The following is an 18,098-nucleotide window of genomic DNA, read 5'->3' as shown; positions in this document are numbered from 1 at the left end:
CAGACACTACACTGTGTGCTAGGACATGGTAGTGGATAAGACAGATACATCTTTTACTAAACAGAGACTCTTACTCTAAGCAGATTCGAAGTTTAGCCCTCCCTAAGTTATTCAGCCTCTCTCTTCCTGTGTATTTCCAAGGCATTACCACAAGGTTCTGATTTGCTGCTGACCTCTGTAACTGGAGGATCCCAGAGCTGTGCTACGCACATGCAGTGGGCATGTCTGAGATGACCCCTAAGAAGCAAGTCTACTTAATGCTGTGCAGACACTGGCTACTTCAGGGGTCACAAATACCAATGGAGGATCAAAATGCACAAAATAATTGCCTCTTGATGCTTTATTTTATTTTAGAAGTTAGTCCGGCTCTCAGCAACCTACAGCAAACCCTGAACATTGTGACAGCTCAGAAAGAAGTGATAGACACCAATCTCACAACTCTCCGAGATGGTCTTCATGGGATACAGAGAGGTCAGCATCTTCCTAACGCACTATATTTGGTTGGCTTCTTTTGTTGAACGTTTTAGATACTTATACCTCCCTATTTGTATGTGACTTAGGTGATACCGATGCTATGATCAGTAGTGCAAAGAGCATGGTCAGAAAGACCAGCGACATCACAGATGAGGTTCTGGATGGGCTCAACCCCATTCAGATAGATGTGGAGAGAATTAAGGACACCTATGGGAGCGCACAGAATGAAGACTTCGAAAAGGCTCTGACTGATGCAGATAACTCAGGTATCAGGCATTCTTTGGCCAGGATATCTTAGCCATTTTCTCCATTGTTATGTGTTTTGGTTCCTTTCTGTTCTTCCCTGGCAAACTCTGATCTCGGAAACTAAAACATTAGCAAACAGTTCCACATGATATATGATATATTCAGAGAGTACAGATATTCTACCAGTTAGAAGGACCAGATGGGATTTTTAATTTTTAGAAAATATATTGAAAATGCTATTCGTTTTCTTTTTTTACAAAGTGGAGATATAGGTTCTTAAACCCTGAAACATTGAATTATGATTGATATTAAGGATCAGAAAACAAAGATTTTTTTTTTTTCTGTAGTGGTCAAAGAAAAGGACTTGGTACCAAGATTGCAGAATACAATTCACCATGTACAGTAGTTCCTCCTTATCCTCGGGGGATGTGTTCCAGGACCCCTAGTGGATGCATGAAACCACAGATAGTACCGAACCCTACATGTGCTATGTTTTTTTTGGTCTGATAACCCAGACAGCTACGAAGTGACTAATGGGTGGGTAGGGTAGACAGCAAGGATATGCTGGAAAAAGGGAAGATTCACATGGGTGGGGCCATATGAGATTTCATCATGCTACTCCAAATAGCACACAATTCAAAACTTAGGAATTGCTTATTTCTGGAATTTTTCTCTTTAATATTTTTGGACCATGGTTGACAGCAAGTACTTGAAACCTTGAGACGTGAACCCGTGGGTAAGGGGGGAAATACTGTAACTGATTATGACTCATCCTAGTCAACATCTGGGGACCAAACGTGCCACTTGACAAATACTGTCAGTAAGAACATTTGTAGTTAACCTTTTCCTAATGCACAATTTTACTTTTCTGTTTTCTAATCTCACCAACAGTGAGTAAGTTAACCAACAAACTACCTGATCTTTGGCGCAAGATTGAAAGTATCAACCAACAGCTGTTGCCCTTGGGAAACATCTCTGACAACATGGACAGAATACGAGAACTAATTCAGCAGGCCAGAGATGCTGCCAGTAAGGTGGGTGTGTCCCCACGTGGTCAGTGGCCAAGGCTAGTTCTTCAATGAGTTACCACATTCATCAAGAAAGAAAAAAACACTTATTTACTCAAGAATTGGTTGTCTTTCTTTCTGTAATTCTTTGGTTGCTTGAAATCTAAAGATTGATTTCTTCCTGTCATCCTTTAAAAGTACACGTGATCTTCATCCCTTAAGTTATCTGGCATATCAGGATCCTGAAGCAGCTTCCCTGCATTGAGTTTATTCAGGCAGAAGGGAGGAATTTCTTCCAGGCGCCAGTCTGTAAACTGCAATTGTACATTCAAGTGAGGGTTCTGTGGTGGGAATGTGCCAGTGTGATACTACTGCACAGGACCTACCCTCCTATTGTAACTTGAAAGCTATAGAATCCATCTTTGCTGAGGATGGAGGATTTGAAATGACAGCAGTCTTCTGTCATTGGAATACTGATTCCCCAGCCTTTCTTGTTTTAACCTGACATTATTTGCTTGAATTACTGACACTTGTCTCTTAAGATTTATTTTGTCCTGAAATGTAAATAATATTTATTGTATTTTCCAGTAGCTCCTAAGAAAGCAAAGTATTCCCAACATAAAACCTTGAACAGGAAAGCAAAGAGCATAAGGCAAAGTTTGGAAGAAAGTACCCTCTTCATACCCATACACACTTCATAAAAAGCAAATGAATAAGAATGTATGCTAGCTTTTGCCCTGCTGTGTTCATTTACTAATTTATCCAACAAAAAATTGAAGTGTATTAAAGCACAGTGGTTAACAGCTGTTTAACCGAGCCAGACTGCCTTGGTTTCAGGTCTTGCTCTGCCTTTGATGATCTGTGAGACCTGGGCCCTGTCCCTTTACCTCTCTGTGCCTCAGTTTCTTCATCTGTAGAGCATAGAAAATAATAGTATCAACCTTATGAGATTGTTATGGTTGAATGAGCTAATATGGAACAGTGCCTGGCAAATAGTAGGTACTATGTTATTGGAAAACTATAAAATAAAAAGCAATAAGTAGGTGTTTGTGCATGCCTAATTGGCACTGGCACTTCTTTGGGTGCTGAGGACACAGAAATTATTAAGTCAGTTCTGAACTCAGGCTGCTCTCCAGCCACTGCAGGTGGTTTCTTAGACTGTGCTAACAAGCTGGATAGAGATGTGTTATGTGCATCTTTGAAAACCCCAGTTCTACCTGGAGAGGCTCAGAATAGCACTAATAAGTAGAACTGACAGACATGGATAAGAATGTTCATTGCAACATGGTTTATAATCACACCAAAAATTTTTTTTGAAAAAACCCACGTTTACAACAGTAAACCTGAATGAACTGGAGCTGTGTGTATCAACATGAATAAATCTAAACACAGTGCCCAGCAAAGAAAGCAAGTTGTAGATAAATGTGTGCAGATGGATACCATTTATATAAAAATATTTCAAACATGAAAATAGGACTAATTACAGTTTCTAGATTAATGCATATTTAATTTAAAAATTATTAAAACATGCATGAAAATTTGCATGGGAATCCAGATCCAGAGCAGTGGTGACCTCTGAGAAGGGAGAAGGGGACGGGCGCCAGTTCTGACAGTCATGTTCCATTTCATGGTGATGCACATACAGGCATATTCTCCATACCTTTTCTTAAATACAAGAAGTATCTTAGGCTGGGTACAGTGGCTCACGCCTATAATCCCAGCACTTTGGGAGGCCGAGGCAGGTGGATCACGAGGTCAAGAGATCGAGACCATCCTGATCAACATGGTGAAACCCTGTCTCTACTAAAAATACAAAAATTAGCTGGGCATGCTGGCACAGCCTGTAGTCCCAGCTACTCGGGAGGCTGAGGCAGGAGAATTGCTTGAACCCAGGAGGCGGAGGTTGCGGTGAGCCGAGATTGCGCCATTGCCCTCCAGCCTGGGTAACAAGAGTGAAACTCCGTCTCAAAAAAAAAAAAAAGAAGTATCTTAATTAAAAAAAATTAAAGAATGAGTAGGAATTTGCCAGGTGACAAAAGCAAAAGGGAATGCCAGGCAGAGACTGAGAAACGTAGTTCTGAAGGGCAGGGGGTGAGTAGGAGAGAGAGGCATGAAATGAGCCCGTAAATGTGGGACCCCATCGCCAAGTCGCCTGACGTAATACCTTACATATACAAGATCCTCGATAAATATTTAAATGCTTGATAGAGAAAATGCAGACTTGATGTAAATCTTATTCTTTTGTATTATTCTTTCAATAGTTAGGAAATATTTATCTTCTTGACCCACACACCAGGGCTAGTCATAGAACCTTTCTTACTGGTCCATTATATGTAAGTATAAAGTTGAGAGTAAATGTTTGGAAGCTTTGAATAATTTGAATTGCCTCAATATGCAAGCATGTAATCAGTGGGCTTGTATTTTGTCTACCATCTTTTTAATTTTTCTAGTAATTTAAATTTGAATATGTTTTACGGAAGTATTTGTCCATAGCATATTAGAAAGAAAAAATGGTCCTTTGCCACAGAGAGCTTAAGAAGCACTATTTTAGAGAGCCTTGATGCACTCACTCATTTTTCAGGACTGAATGCCTAAAATAAATGAAACTGTAACATGTAATATATCCAAGGAAACAGTTCCTTTAAAAGTGCATTTAAAATATTTTTCTATATATGTATATATTTTATATATGCTTATATTTAATTATATATTATAATCATATTTTATGCATACATAATATTATATAATTATATATTAATTATATAGGCTTTTATATATTAAATATATACAAATTATATATTGCATATAATGTATATATAATTATATATGTATCTTAATATATTAAATATATAAAATTATAATTATATAATATAAATTTTATAATTATATATTCATTTTAATCTATTAAATATAACATATTTAATATATAATAAATGCATATATAATTATATGTAAATTATATATAAATATATACTTAAGTAAATATATTTTATATGCTTAATATGCAAATATATATGTGCCTAAAAATATATATATATATTCATATATATATGACAAGGTCTCGCTCTGTTCCCTAAACTAGACTGGAGTCCAGTGGCGTGATCATGGCTCACTGCAGACTGGAACTCCTGGGCTCAAGCGAGCCTCACATCTCAGCCTGCTGAGTAGTTGGGACTGCAGGCATATGACACCCGGCTTTTTCTTTTCTTTTTTTGTTTTTTAGTAGCTATGAGGTCTCACCATGTTGTTCAGGCTGTCCTCAAACTCCTGAGCTCAAGTGATCCTCCTACCTCAGTCTCCCAAAGTGCTGGGATTACAGGTGTGAGCTACTGCACCTGGCTTAAAATATAGTTTGTTTGAGACAGAATCTCTCTCTGTAGCCAGGCTGGAATGCAGTGGTGCCATCTCGGCTCACTACAACCTCCGCCTCCCGGGTTCAAACAATTCTCCTGCCTTAGCTTCCTGAGTAGCTGGGACTACAGGTGCGCACCACAATGCCCAGCTAATTTTTGTATTTTTAGTAGAGATGGAGTTTCACCATGTTGACGAGGATGGTCTTGATTTCTTGACCTCATGATCAGCTCACCTCGGCCTTCCAAAGTGCTGGGATTACAGGTGTGAGCCACCGCGCCTGGCCAAAGTATAGTTTTAATATATTACATGTCTGATTGTATGCCAGGCGTCATGCCAAGTGCTTCTTCCGTAGATGTTAGTTCATCTGCACAAAAACCTTGTAGGGTTGTAATTTGTATTATTGTCATTATCATTGTTATTATTGCTGGCACAGAGGACTAAGTGCACTGCTCAAATATCCCTGACTAATAAAAAACACAAACGCCTTATGACGCAGCTCCTGAAGCTGCTTCATGAGTTTATAGTCTCGTTTTGGAGATTATGATCCAGGGCTCAGAAATATTCACGTTTTCTTGCTCCTTATCATAACAACTCAGGAAAGGCTGACGCATGGCCAAGAGTCACAAACTAGCTCTCTGAGCGCACCTACTTTCTTCACAGGACGGTCTTTGACACCATGTAACTTACTCCTCACAGGTTGCTGTCCCCATGAGGTTCAATGGTAAATCTGGAGTTGAAGTCCGACTGCCAAATGACCTGGAAGATTTGAAAGGATACACATCTCTGTCCTTGTTTCTCCAAAGGCCCAACTCAAGAGAAAATGGGGGTACTGAGAATATGTTTGTGATGTACCTTGGAAATAAAGATGTAAGTATTGCTTGGACATCTCTTTTGCTTTTAAAACAATATTTTTCAAGCTTTGTGCTTTTAAGATGTATGGCACAGCCGCGTCACTGCCATTAGCACAGCAGGTGGAAATCCTACTGAGACATCGACAAATCCCGCCAGCTTCCTCCCCGCTCACCTCCCCACTGTGGCAGTGCCCTCGAGGCGCTTCCCATGCATCCTGGATTGTTGATTGCTGGAGGATCAAGAGGCCTTACCCAATGGACCCAGCACATGGGCACGTGTGTGTACATGTAAAAAACATGAGCACCAGGGGTGGATAACTGGCACCCCTCCACACTACCAATTTATATGATTGACACCACACTACCAGGGATCAATATCAAGGCTTCATGGAAATTGATAGTAGCTCCTCCTCACAGAATTGTGACCTTGTTCTTTTCCTCAGACCAACCAGCCACAGACCCTTCCTCAAGCCTGTGGGGTGGGGAGATCATGGGTGAGGACTGGAGTGGAATGAAGCCTCTCTCTCCTGCCTCAATGATAAGAAAAGCACTTGCCCCATCTCTTTATCAGTGTGAATTCATTACTACTACTTAGTGTAAATTCACTACCCTTACAGCCATTTTGAATGGTTGGTTTTAGCTTTTAATCCTTCCTTTTAAAATACATTTCTTTGACATAAGTGTCAAAGGAAAAGCTAATCACTCACTGGGTTAGGATTCAGTTGTTGGAAGAGAAACACTTGAAATACAGTTCTCAAAAATTCTGCCCAGTTAGGAAATCGTATTTAAAGATTCTTAATATCAACACTATTGCTAATTACTCTTCCACACTTCAAGAGATTGGCATTTTATTTATAGCTTTCTTATGTCATGATCTTTTGCTTTGTTTCATGATAAAATGCACATTGCTTTATTCCTTCAACAAATTTATACCATATACCTACTATGTGTCACATTCTGGCTTTGTGATAAACCAAAATTTATTTCTTGAATGTGCTTAATGCCAATGCACACTAAAAATGGTTAAAATGGTAAGTTCTATGAATATTTTGCCACGATATTAAAACATTTTGTTTCTACCTTAAGGTGCTCACATTCTTTCAGGGAAGAAAGACGCATATGTAACTGATCATGATAACATAGAGGCATGACAACAGAGACATGCACAAAGTGTTCAAGGATGTCGTGTGGTACTGGGAGAAGCAAAATGGCTTATCTCCCTTACCAGACTAAAATCCGATGGATGCCTGAGTCCATATCTGGACCCTCTGTATGGTAGCTGCTTGGCACGTATTTGTAGCTTGAGCGAATGGAGGAATGAATACATGAGTGTACTATAACATGAGCAGAGACAGCTCTCGCATTATTAACTCAGCATTCTGTATTATTCTATAAAAGGTTGCACTTTGTTTATTCTGTCTGCTCAAGGCTTATTGCCTACAACGGTTAGTTATTTGAAATGCATCCTCATCCTATTGAGATGGGAAATTGAGAAACCACAGTATGAAGTGTTCTGAGGTGGCCCTTCTGTCTCCAGGCCTCCCGGGACTACATTGGCATGGCAGTCGTGGATGGCCAGCTCACCTGTGTCTACAACCTGGGGAACCGCGAGGCTGAACTCCAAGTGGACCAGATCTTGACTGAGAGTGAGACTCAGGAGGCAGTTATGGATCGGGTGAAATTTCAGAGGTACAAGGCTGATTGACAGTTGCTCTTTGTGAACCTGACTGTGCTCACCAAACTTCCATGTATACATGTTGCTGAACACCATTTTTAGTGTCTTGGCTTTGAATTCTTTATTTTTTTAATATAACTTTATTATCTAAATTCATTTTAAACAGAATTTATCAGTTTGCAAGGCTTAATTACACCAAAGGCGCCACATCCAGTAAACCAGAAGCACCCGGAGTCTATGACATGGATGGTAGAAATAGTAATACACTCCTTAATTTGGATCCTGAAAATGCTGTATTTTATGTTGGAGGTTACCCACCTGATTTTAAAGTAAGTGTAAATGTTATTTCACTGAATGAAATATTTAAATTTTAATTTGGAATCATGATTACCTCATGTGTCTATTTTCATTATTAATTACAAAAATAAAATGAATTTAACTGTGCATTCTTACAGCACATTCTAGCGATAATAGCTAACACTTACTGAATACTCCTTCTGTGCACTGTTCTAAGTTTAAGTGTGTTAATTTAAATAAGCATCATGATCATTCTCATTTAGCAGATGAGGAAACAGACAGAGAGGTGTAATAACTTTCCCATAGTCATACAGTTAGTAAATAGCAAAGCCAGGGCATCTTGCTCCAGGGTTCACATTCTTAATTAACCCTTATATCATAGTGACTGTCGAAAGTGATAAATTTATACTGTTTTGACTGCTGTCCTTTGTTCAATTGGTGGAAGATATTTTATTTCATTTTCAGCTTCCTAGTCGACTAAATTTCCCTCCATACAAAGGTTGTATTGAATTAGATGACCTCAATGAAAATGTTCTAAGCTTGTACAACTTCAAAAAAACGTTCAATCTCAACACAACTGAAGTGGAACCTTGTAGAAGGTAAATACAACATAGAAACCAGAAACTCTATAACTGGAGTTCTGGTAACTTGCAATACTTTTACATGTAATAAAGGATGGGCCAGTGAGGTGCTATTGACGTTGCTAGTTGCTTGGGCCCATGGTTCTTCAAGTATGTGTGCACGCAACACTGGCAGTCCAGCCCTAAAATCTAATTATGGTAGTCTCTTCCTAATTCGTATGAAATGCTAGATTGACAGAGTTTTCTCACTTAAAAAAAGTCTTTATGAAAAATTTTGTGCCTCCTACCACAAAATATTTAATATTCAATGGTACCTGTTTTAGAGGCCTGATTTAGTGGCTCTTGCCTGTAATCCCAGCACTTTGGAAGGCCAAGGCAGGCAGATCACTTGAGGCCAGGAGTTTGAGACTGGCCTGGCCAACATGGCAAAAATCCATCTCTACTAAAAATACAAAAATCAGCTGGGTGCGATGGTGCGTGCCTGTAGCCCAGCCTCTTGGGAGGCTAAGGCACAGGATCACTTGAACTCACAAGGTCAAGGTTGCAGTGAGCCAAGATCATGCCACACTGCACTCTAGCCTGCCAGCCTGGGTTACAGAGCAAGACTCTGTCTCAAAAAATAAAAAATAAAAGGAAAAAAAGATTGTACCTGATTTAGGCACAAAATTATATATTTACTGTAAATTTTTTACAAAAGTGATTCACAAAGTATTCCATTACTTTGTTGCTACTATTCTACCTCAATCTTTTTGAAAATTGCTGCCTTGAACTCCTAACCTCCCCTACAGTTATAGGACATGGTATATTCTAACATGAGGTGGACTGAATATTTATTAATGAGAATAGAATTACATGGCAAGTTAATAATCTTTTACATTTCAAGATCTTCAGCTGGTAGACCACATGTTCCTAAGTAGCCATTTCCAAAACGGACTCTTACTCATCTTTGTCAAGCTAGGGTGTGATTGTCAGAGTATGAGAGCACATCCAGGAGAAAAAGCTGGCTGCTTTAACATTTTAAAGATGTCTCCTCTGCTTTAACAAAATTATGACAACTAGATTGCATTTCCTTGGCTCCATTTTTCAGATGGCAGCATCTCGTATTAATAAGCACACTGACATGGTAATCCTTTGTTGCTGTATTCTAACTTATGGTGATTAATGTTGACAGGAGGAAGGAAGAGTCAGACAAAAATTATTTTGAAGGTACAGGCTATGCTCGAGTTCCAACTCAACCACATGCTCCCATCCCAACCTTTGGACAGACAATTCAGACCACCGTGGATAGAGGCTTGCTATTCTTCGCAGAAAACCAGGTAATCTATAACAAGTAGCCAGATACAACCAAATATATTCATTTTGTTTAGTAATTTGGAGATAACTGGGTTGTTACAACCCATTAGATCTGGAAAAAAAAAAATGTGCAAATGTTACCTGCATCCTTTTCCTCCACCCAGTTGTACTTAGTTGGCTGGGAAGTGTGCATTTTTTTTAACTTTTTTAGTTTCAGGGGTACATGTGCAGGTTTGTTATATAGGTAAATCGCATGTCACAGATTTTGGTGTACAGATTATTTTATCAGCCAGGTGCTAAGCATAGTATTCAATAGGTAGTTTTTCTGTTCTTAAAAAATACTTCTGCCCTCAAGTAGGCCCCAGTGTCTGTTGTTCCCTTCTTTGCATCCATGTGTACTCAATGTTTAACTCTCACTTATAAGTGAGAACATGTGGTATTTGCTTTTCTGTTCCTATATTTGTTCTCTTAGGATTATGGCCTCCAGCTTCATCCACATCGCTGCAAAGGACATGATCTCGTTCTTTTTTATGGCTATGTAGTATTCCATGGTGTATATGTACCTCATTTTCTGTATCCAGTTTACCATTTATGGGCATTTAGGTTGACTCCGTGTCTTTGCTGTGGTGAATAGTGCTGCAAATAACATTCACGTGCATTTGTCTTTATGGTAGAATGATTTATATTCCTTTGGGTTATACCCAATAATGGGGTTGCTGGATCAAATGGTAGTTCTAAGTTCTTTGAGAAATTGACAAACTGCTTTCCACAGTGGTTGAACTAATTTACATTCCCACCAGCAGTGTATAAGCATTCCCTTTTTTTCCACAACTTTGCCAGCATCTGTCATTTTTTGACTTTTTAATAATTGCCTTTTTGACTGGTATGAGATGGATTCTTATTGTTTTGATTTGCATTCCTCTAATCATTAGTGATATTGAGCATTTTTTCATATGCTTGCTGGCAGCATATATGTCTTCTGAAACGTCTGTGTCCTTTGTCTGTTTTTAATGGGGTGGTTTGGTGTTTTCTTGTTAATTGTTCAAGTTCTGTATAGATTCTGGATATTAGACCTTTTTCACATGCATAGTTTGTATATATTTTCTTCCATTCTGTGGGTTGTCTATTTACTCTGTTGAAAGTTTACTCTGTTGATAGTTTCTTTCATTGTACAGAGCGCTTTAATTAGGTTCTATTTGTCAATTTTTGTTTTGTTGCAATTGCTTTTGGGGTCTTCATCATGAAATATTTGCAAAGGCCTATTTCTAGAATGGTATTTCTAGGCATTTCTATGTCGAAAATAGGTTTTCTTCAAGGGTTTTTTTTATAGTTTTAGGTTTTACATTTACAATTTTTTATTGTTTTTGTTTGTTTTTTGAGATGGAGTCTCGCTCTGTCTCCAGGCTGGAGTGCAGTGGCGTGATCTCAGCTCACTGCAACCTCCACCTCCCAGGTTCAAATAATTATCATGCCTCAGCCTCCTGAGTAGCTGGGATTACAGGCTCATGCCACCACACCCAGCTAATTTTTGTATTTTTAGTAGAAATGGGGTTTCACCATGTTGGCCAGGCCGGTCTAGATCTTCTGACCTCATGATCTGCCCGCCTCGGCCTCCCAAAGTGCTAGGATTACAGGCGTGAGCCACCACACCTGGTCTGCATTTTAAGTTTTTAATAAATCTTGAGTTGATTTTTGCATATGGTGAAAGGAAAGAGTCCAGTTTCAATCTTCTGCATATGACTAGCCAGTTATCCCAGAATCATTTATTCAATAGGGAGTCCTTTCCCCGTTGTTTGTTTTTGTTGACTTTGTTGAAGATCAGATGGTTGTAGGTGTGTGGCTTTATCTCTGGGCTCTCTATTCTGTTCCATTAATGTGCATTTTAATGAGGGAAAGTAATCAGGAATTTGAGAACGTGCCACCAAAATGTGGGTGAAATCTCCCCTTTTCCTGTTCTATTCTCATTATCAGTTTTGTTCTTTGAGAACGACTGCTTGCCTAAGAATCTACTTATTCTGACTCAAAACATGTGAAGGCCTCCTGGGATCTCTAAGATCTAGACTGACTTCCTGCTGTTTCCATCTTGGTCTGACTCTTACCAGGTTGTGTGGGATTATGTCTTTATCAGCATGTTTGCCTTCTCAAGACACTGAAGCTTCTCTGTTTTCAAGTAGTTGAGGGACCTTCTAAAATTTATTAGGTTGGAAAGTCCAAAGTGACACTCTACAAGTGATCGTCAGCGCCATCTGCTGGTTGATGGAGAGTTGGCGTCATGTTTGCTGCTCTATACCTGCAGTGGGCCTGGAGTTGGAACACTCCAGTGAGTAGGAGCTTCTGTAGTTACTCTCACAGGGAGTATTTCTGAAGAAATGTGGATGAGCCCAAAGGCTTTCTGGTGGTCCAAGAACATGGGATTGATAAGGAATCTGGGATTTTACCAGAGCCTTCTACCTGCAGGGTGGGAACACTGACCTGGTCCAACTCTCCTCTCTGGCATTGGTCTGGACCCTTCAGGAGATTCCAAGGCTGAACCAGTTCTGATGGCTTAGGAAGGTCCCAACCAACCTGAAGGATACATAGAGCTGAGAAGTCATCCAGCATCTTCAGGACAAGGCAGTTGTTATACAAAACAAGGTCTTCTTTGTAATATAATTTGAAGTTCTTGGAGACTAAGAACCAGAAATACTACTCATATAATAAGAAAACTTACATAATCTCATTACATAAGAAACGATCAAGAGAGCTGCTTTAAGTAGGATGGCTCATGACTCTCAGTAAATTGGTGTCACTCTGTTGTTTATGAGTTGATCAACCTAAGCTGACTCACAAAGGTTTAGAATCCAGATAAGGACTGATTTTCCTCTTAGAAAAGGACTCTGTCCCTGGACTTCAAAGAGAGGCATTCTTATCATTAAGGAACTGTGTAAAAGCAAAGCCTTCAAGCCCTAAGTCAGAAATTGCTCAGCTTATTTTTCCACTAGGGAAGTAGCTGATTCAAGTATATGTTTTACACTGTGATGGAGACGCAATAATGACCAAGACAGATATGGCTCCCACCCTCCAGGACTTTATATTCTAGAGGGGAAGAATATGCAAAAGAATGCTGTTAATAGGTTGTTTATTTCATCACAGTTGTGAAGAGTTGTATCAAGGAAAAGTTTGTGTGAAATGAGGATGTACAACATAAAAGACACTTGAGCAAAGGAAGTGCCTCCTCCGAGATGAGGAGGACCAGGGAAGACATTTGAATGTGACAGGGGGACAGGGCAGACAGGGTATCCAGGCAGAGGGAGAGGTACGAAGAAGGCCTGGAGGTGGCAAGGGCAGGGAGCATCAGCGAAACAGTCTCTGTGGAGCTGGAGAGCCGGAGGCAATGCCGAGAAAGAGGCAGATGCCACACAGCATCTGGTAGGGGTCAGGGCTTCATCCTGACAGCCAAGGAGAGTCACAGGCTGTCACTGGCATTTTCAAGGACTGCTCTGGCTGTAGAGGGGAATGGACTTACGGGGGGACACAGGGAGACCAGCGGGTTGTTACTGTAGGGTCTGGCTAAAGACGTCGTGGCTGAGACTAGGTGGGATAACGTGGAGAGAGAGAATTAAGAATGGCAGAATTCACAAGATTAGATTGAACGGGAGAGAGGGAAGGATCGAGAATGATTCCTAGGTTCTGATAAAGGGGTGAGAAAGAAAAAAATGCCTCCTAGGTTTGTGGCTTGCTCAGCAAGGTGATGTGTGTGCATGTGCAGCACACGTGCATGCGGGGGGCAGGCTGGGAGGGAGGGACCCCATGCACCTGGTGTAAAGAAAGGAGAGGCAGGCTTGGCAGCCTGTGGGAGGCATGTAGGTCATATGTTCTGTTTGAGATATTCTGAATCTGAGGTCTCTGTGAGTCATGCAAGCAAAGCAGTAACAACAAGGGAATCAGATGTGGAGACCTGGCCCTGAAGACAGGTCTAGGCTGGGGAGAACAATTTGGGGCCCGTGGGTACACCTGAATTGGAGCTACAGGGGTGACTGTGATTGTCAAGGCAAAGGGAGTGCTATGGGGAAGAAAGGAGTCCTATGTGGAATCCCCGAGGAACCCCCAATGCTGACATGGAAGGTACAAGGGGGTAAACCAACAAACGAGACAGAGACATAGGAATCAGTCAGAAAACAGATGGTAGAAGGTATCTGAGGTCTGTATAAGACCATGCCTCTCTCTAAAAGGCACTCATATTTTCAAATAATATTAATGATCTGTATCTTTTCATTCTCCATGTTTATACGCCAGTTATGGATCATACAAAACAAAATCATGTTCATAGCTAGCATTTATTGTGTTCGTCCTGTGTGCCAATCACTGTGCATGATGTTTAACATGACTTACAATATTGAACCATCATCCCATCCCATGGGGTGGCTGGTTGCAGCACCATTATCCCTCTTCACTAAGGCAGCAGCTGAAGCTGAGAGCAGGGGTTTCTGGGAGAGTAACTTGAGTTCCAATGCGCTGCCTCTTCAGCCAAGTCTTCTGGTAATCTGCATTGTTCCCCTGCCCTAGGATCACTTCATATCTCTAAATATAGAAGATGGGAAGCTCATGGTGAGATACAAACTGAATTCAGAGCCACCAAAAGAAAGGGGAGTTGGAGACATCATAAACAACGGGAGAGACCATTCGGTACGTTCTTTGAGTCTGTTTACTTGAACTGTCAAATGTCCCTAGTCCTTTAAAACTAAGTCAGTGCCCCAAAATCAATCAATAAAACCCTTTCTATTACCAGATAAACTTATGGATATTAACTGAGGGATATATCCTTTTAAAATTTGCACACTTAGGCATGAAACATATAACACACATGGCATCTATAAAACGTGGTTAACTTCAAATGCAAACATTTCTATTAAAATGTTTTACTATCATATTTTTATCCAAAAATTCTACTGCTCAGAGTCTTCCTACTAGGTATATAAATGAATCTCATATAAATAAGATTCTCTTATTTCCCCTGGTTTGCTGATTCATCTCTCATTTATTTCAGATTCAGATCAAAATTGGAAAAGTCCAAAAGCTTATGTGGATAAATGTGGACTCTCAAAACACTATAATTGATGGCAAAGTATTTGATTTCAGCACATATTATCTGGGAGGAATTCCAATTGCAATCAGGGAAAGGTAAGATGATTTTTTAAAAACCAGATTGCCTCTGTTAGGGGTTATGATTGTGACCAAAATCATCTAGTCCGCCTTTTCTAATTCCAGCAACAAACACAAAAGTTAACTTTTCCATATTAACAGTATAGTCAACAGAGTAAAACAGATTTAAGTCCTGAATAATGAGACTGGTACCTGGAAAGAAGGAAGGTGGGGGAACTGTGTCATTTTTGGCAGGAGAGAGACCGCAAAGAATATAGTTGGCTGACAATGCTGACAACAAGCAGAACAGAGGCCCGGGCCCTTGAAGGCTGTATAGGAGAGCGTGGGCATCCCAGGGCCTGATGGGCATCCCCAGGGAAGTGAAAGCTGAGGTTGTCACCTTCAGGAAGTCTCTGGAAGAACTTGAGAATGGAAGAATGTCTCCTTCACTTCTGCATCACCTGCTCCTTACGTGCTATGGAGCGTGGAATTGGTACATAACTGTTTCTTGGATGAATGAACACATTAATGAATTTAAATTAATATGAAAAGCAGTAAAGCTTCATCTGAATGGGAAAAATCCTGCAATTTTGGAATGCACTTAAAAATAACTTTTACATTTTGTTCATTTACATCCTCCTGGAAGGCTTGTAGATAGCTGATGATAGTGTGTGGACAGAATATATCCTGGAAGGATTAGCGCAGCCGCACGACTAAGTAAGATACTCCCAGAAGGTTGGGTTATGGTTACTTTTATATGAGATCTGAAGCTAGTTAACTCTTTTGCTAACTTATATATCAATTGGAAGGAACACTAGATGTGATTTATGGGTGTCATGCCAAGGTATCCTTTCTTCTAGAGTCCTTATACATGTGGGCATCTGTCCATCCTGCGTAGGCAGGCACTAATCTTTGTTTTAAAGTTGTCAGGGTTGCCTCCAAAGACGAAAGTGCAAACGGGAAAGCTGGGCACTTTGATAGAGGCTTGTGGGTGAACTTCTTTACTCCTTAGGTTCTGGAAGGAGCTTTGGAGATCATTGTATGTAACCCCTTGAGTATTACAAATGAAGAAATTCAGAGCCAGTGAGATGATATTAATATTTAATATTATCAGTATTGAATAGCGATTCAGCCATGAATAGCCAGTTATAAATTGTCAGTAATCTTGATTTTATTTCATTTCATTTAAGGTAGTCAGCTTTTTTGAGTAGTTTTGAGTATGTTTGAGAGTGACCACTTATTCGTTCATTACACAGCATTTATTGAATGCCTAGAGGGCATCAGGCAGAGTGACAGGTGCCAAGAAGACAACAATGAGCAGGGTGGAGCCTGGAGAAGAGCAGAAGAGGGACAGTCACTACAGGAGCATGTGAGGCGTGTCATAGGGGGAAGCTCAGGGTGCTGACAGAGCCCAGGAGGGAACCTAATCCAACTGGGGCCATCAGGAAAGTGACCTCCAGCTAGGACCTAAGAGATGCAGCAGTCAGTGTATGTGAAGCACCAAATCTGGAGAGAGAAAGCATGAACTTGCAAAGAGCTGGAGTACAGGCACGCACCATCACACCCAGCTAATTTTTGTATTTTTAGTAGAGATGGATTTTTGCCATGTTGGCCAGGCCAGTCTCAAACTCCTGGCCTCAAGTGATCTGCCTGCCTTGGCCTTCCAAAGTGCTGGGATTACAGGCAAGAGCCACTAAATCAGGCCTCTAAAACAGGTACCATCTAATATTAAATATTTTGTGGTAGGAGGCACAAAATTTTTCATAAAGACTTTTTTTAAGTGAGAAAACTCTGTCAATCTAGCATTGAGTTGATGCCCCTTGGGGCTGATGTAGGCAGCAGGGGCCTGACCGCAGAGTACCTTGAAAGTCACAGTGAGGAGCCATTGGAGGGACTTCAGCAGAGAAAGGCCATGACCAAATTTGAGTTTTCAATAGTCACTCCAGTGCAGGGCAGAGACTGGATTGGAGAGGGACAGGGCAGAGGCAGGCAGAGTGGCGGGAGGCTGAGTGTATTAACAGAGGTGAGTGATGAGGGTGACCTGGCCCAAGGAATGGCCGTGCAGGTGAGCAAAAGGGAACAGATTCCAAATATATTTAGGATGGTAAATGGGCAGCACTGCACAGTGGAGTTGGGGAATAAAGGGGAAAAGAAGTGAAGAATGATGCCTGGTTTTTGGCCGAGCCTTTGGCAGATGGAACACACCAGTGGAGGAGTAGGGTGACGAGTTAAGTCTGAGACAGGCTTAGTCTGGGATCCCGAGACACAGCCAGGTGGAATGCCCACAAGCAGGTGCACAAAATGCCCTGGGCCTCTAAAAAGGAGGCCAGTCTGGAGAAGGGTAAATGAAGTCAGAGCCAGGTAGTCACTGAGGTGGTGGAAGCCAGTGGGCTCACCCAGAGCCAGGAGGAATTCTCCACCTGAGGCAATAAGGAACCCATTGGTGGGTGGTTTGTGTTTGCATGATATTAACACAAGGCCCCTAGAGAGCAATGTGGGTGCCAGTCCATCCACGTTTTCTAGAAAAGGGCAGTAGGTAGAACCACAAAAGAGGTGGTTTTAGTTTTGGCTCAGCAAAACTTTGGGTTAAGTCAGCATTCAACCTTTATTTGCCTTTTCCTCTCTATCCATTAAAGAAATATATAGCTATAGAGATGCGTATACATAGATAATTTGCTTTTTGAAAATTATTTTTTGTAGCCATGGGGTCTTGCTGTGTTGCCCAGGTTGGTCTCAAACCCCCATCCTCAAGTGATCCTCCCACCCCCAGTGTTCTGGGGTTACAGGCATGAGCCACTGTACCCAGCCCAGAGTTTTCTTTTTTTTTTTTTTTTGAGACAGAGTCTCGCTCTGTCACCCAGGTTGGAGTGCAGTGGTGCCATCTCGGCTCACTGCAACCTCTGCCTCCTAGTTTCAAATAATTCTCCTGCCTTGGCCTCCTGAGTAGCTGGGATCACAGGTGTGCGCCACCATGCCTGGCAAATTTTGGTGTTTTTAGCAGAGACGGGGTTTCCTCATGTTGGCCAGGCTGGTCTCAAACTCCTGAGTTCAGGCAATCCACCCAGCTCGGCCTCCCAATACGCTGTGATTACAGGCATGAGCCACTGTGCCTGGCCCAGAATTTTCTTAATAACTTATTTTGGGATCTTCCAAACAAGGAACTGCTTTTTTTTTCTGAACAAGTTTATACTTTCACTTT

The 18,098-nt window shown here is 40.9% G+C and overlaps 1 protein-coding gene across 3 annotated transcripts in view; it reads left to right on the top strand.

Moving 5' to 3' along the window:
• Window positions 1-18,098, top strand: part of LAMA3 (laminin subunit alpha 3) — a 90,603-nt gene that overhangs the window by 45,498 nt on the left and 27,007 nt on the right. For all 3 annotated transcript variants that reach the window (XM_064379328.1, XM_012445048.3, XM_012445049.3), the window contains 10 exons: window positions 355-471; window positions 561-740; window positions 1,612-1,754; window positions 5,778-5,948; window positions 7,470-7,621; window positions 7,774-7,936; window positions 8,370-8,503; window positions 9,657-9,801; window positions 14,324-14,443; window positions 14,805-14,938. In XM_064379328.1, the coding sequence (XP_064235398.1) occupies window positions 355-471; window positions 561-740; window positions 1,612-1,754; window positions 5,778-5,948; window positions 7,470-7,621; window positions 7,774-7,936; window positions 8,370-8,503; window positions 9,657-9,801; window positions 14,324-14,443; window positions 14,805-14,938 (1,459 nt within the window). The remainder of the gene's footprint in view (window positions 1-354; window positions 472-560; window positions 741-1,611; window positions 1,755-5,777; window positions 5,949-7,469; window positions 7,622-7,773; window positions 7,937-8,369; window positions 8,504-9,656; window positions 9,802-14,323; window positions 14,444-14,804; window positions 14,939-18,098) is intronic.

The sequence above is a fragment of the Aotus nancymaae genome, unplaced genomic scaffold, assembly GCF_030222135.1.
Source record: "Aotus nancymaae isolate 86718 unplaced genomic scaffold, 86718_ANA_hifiasm-v0.15.2.pri h1tg000020l, whole genome shotgun sequence".
Lineage (NCBI taxonomy): Eukaryota > Metazoa > Chordata > Mammalia > Primates > Aotidae > Aotus > Aotus nancymaae.
Note: the sequence above shows the minus strand (reverse complement) of the source record. Positions and strands in the feature narration are given on the sequence as shown.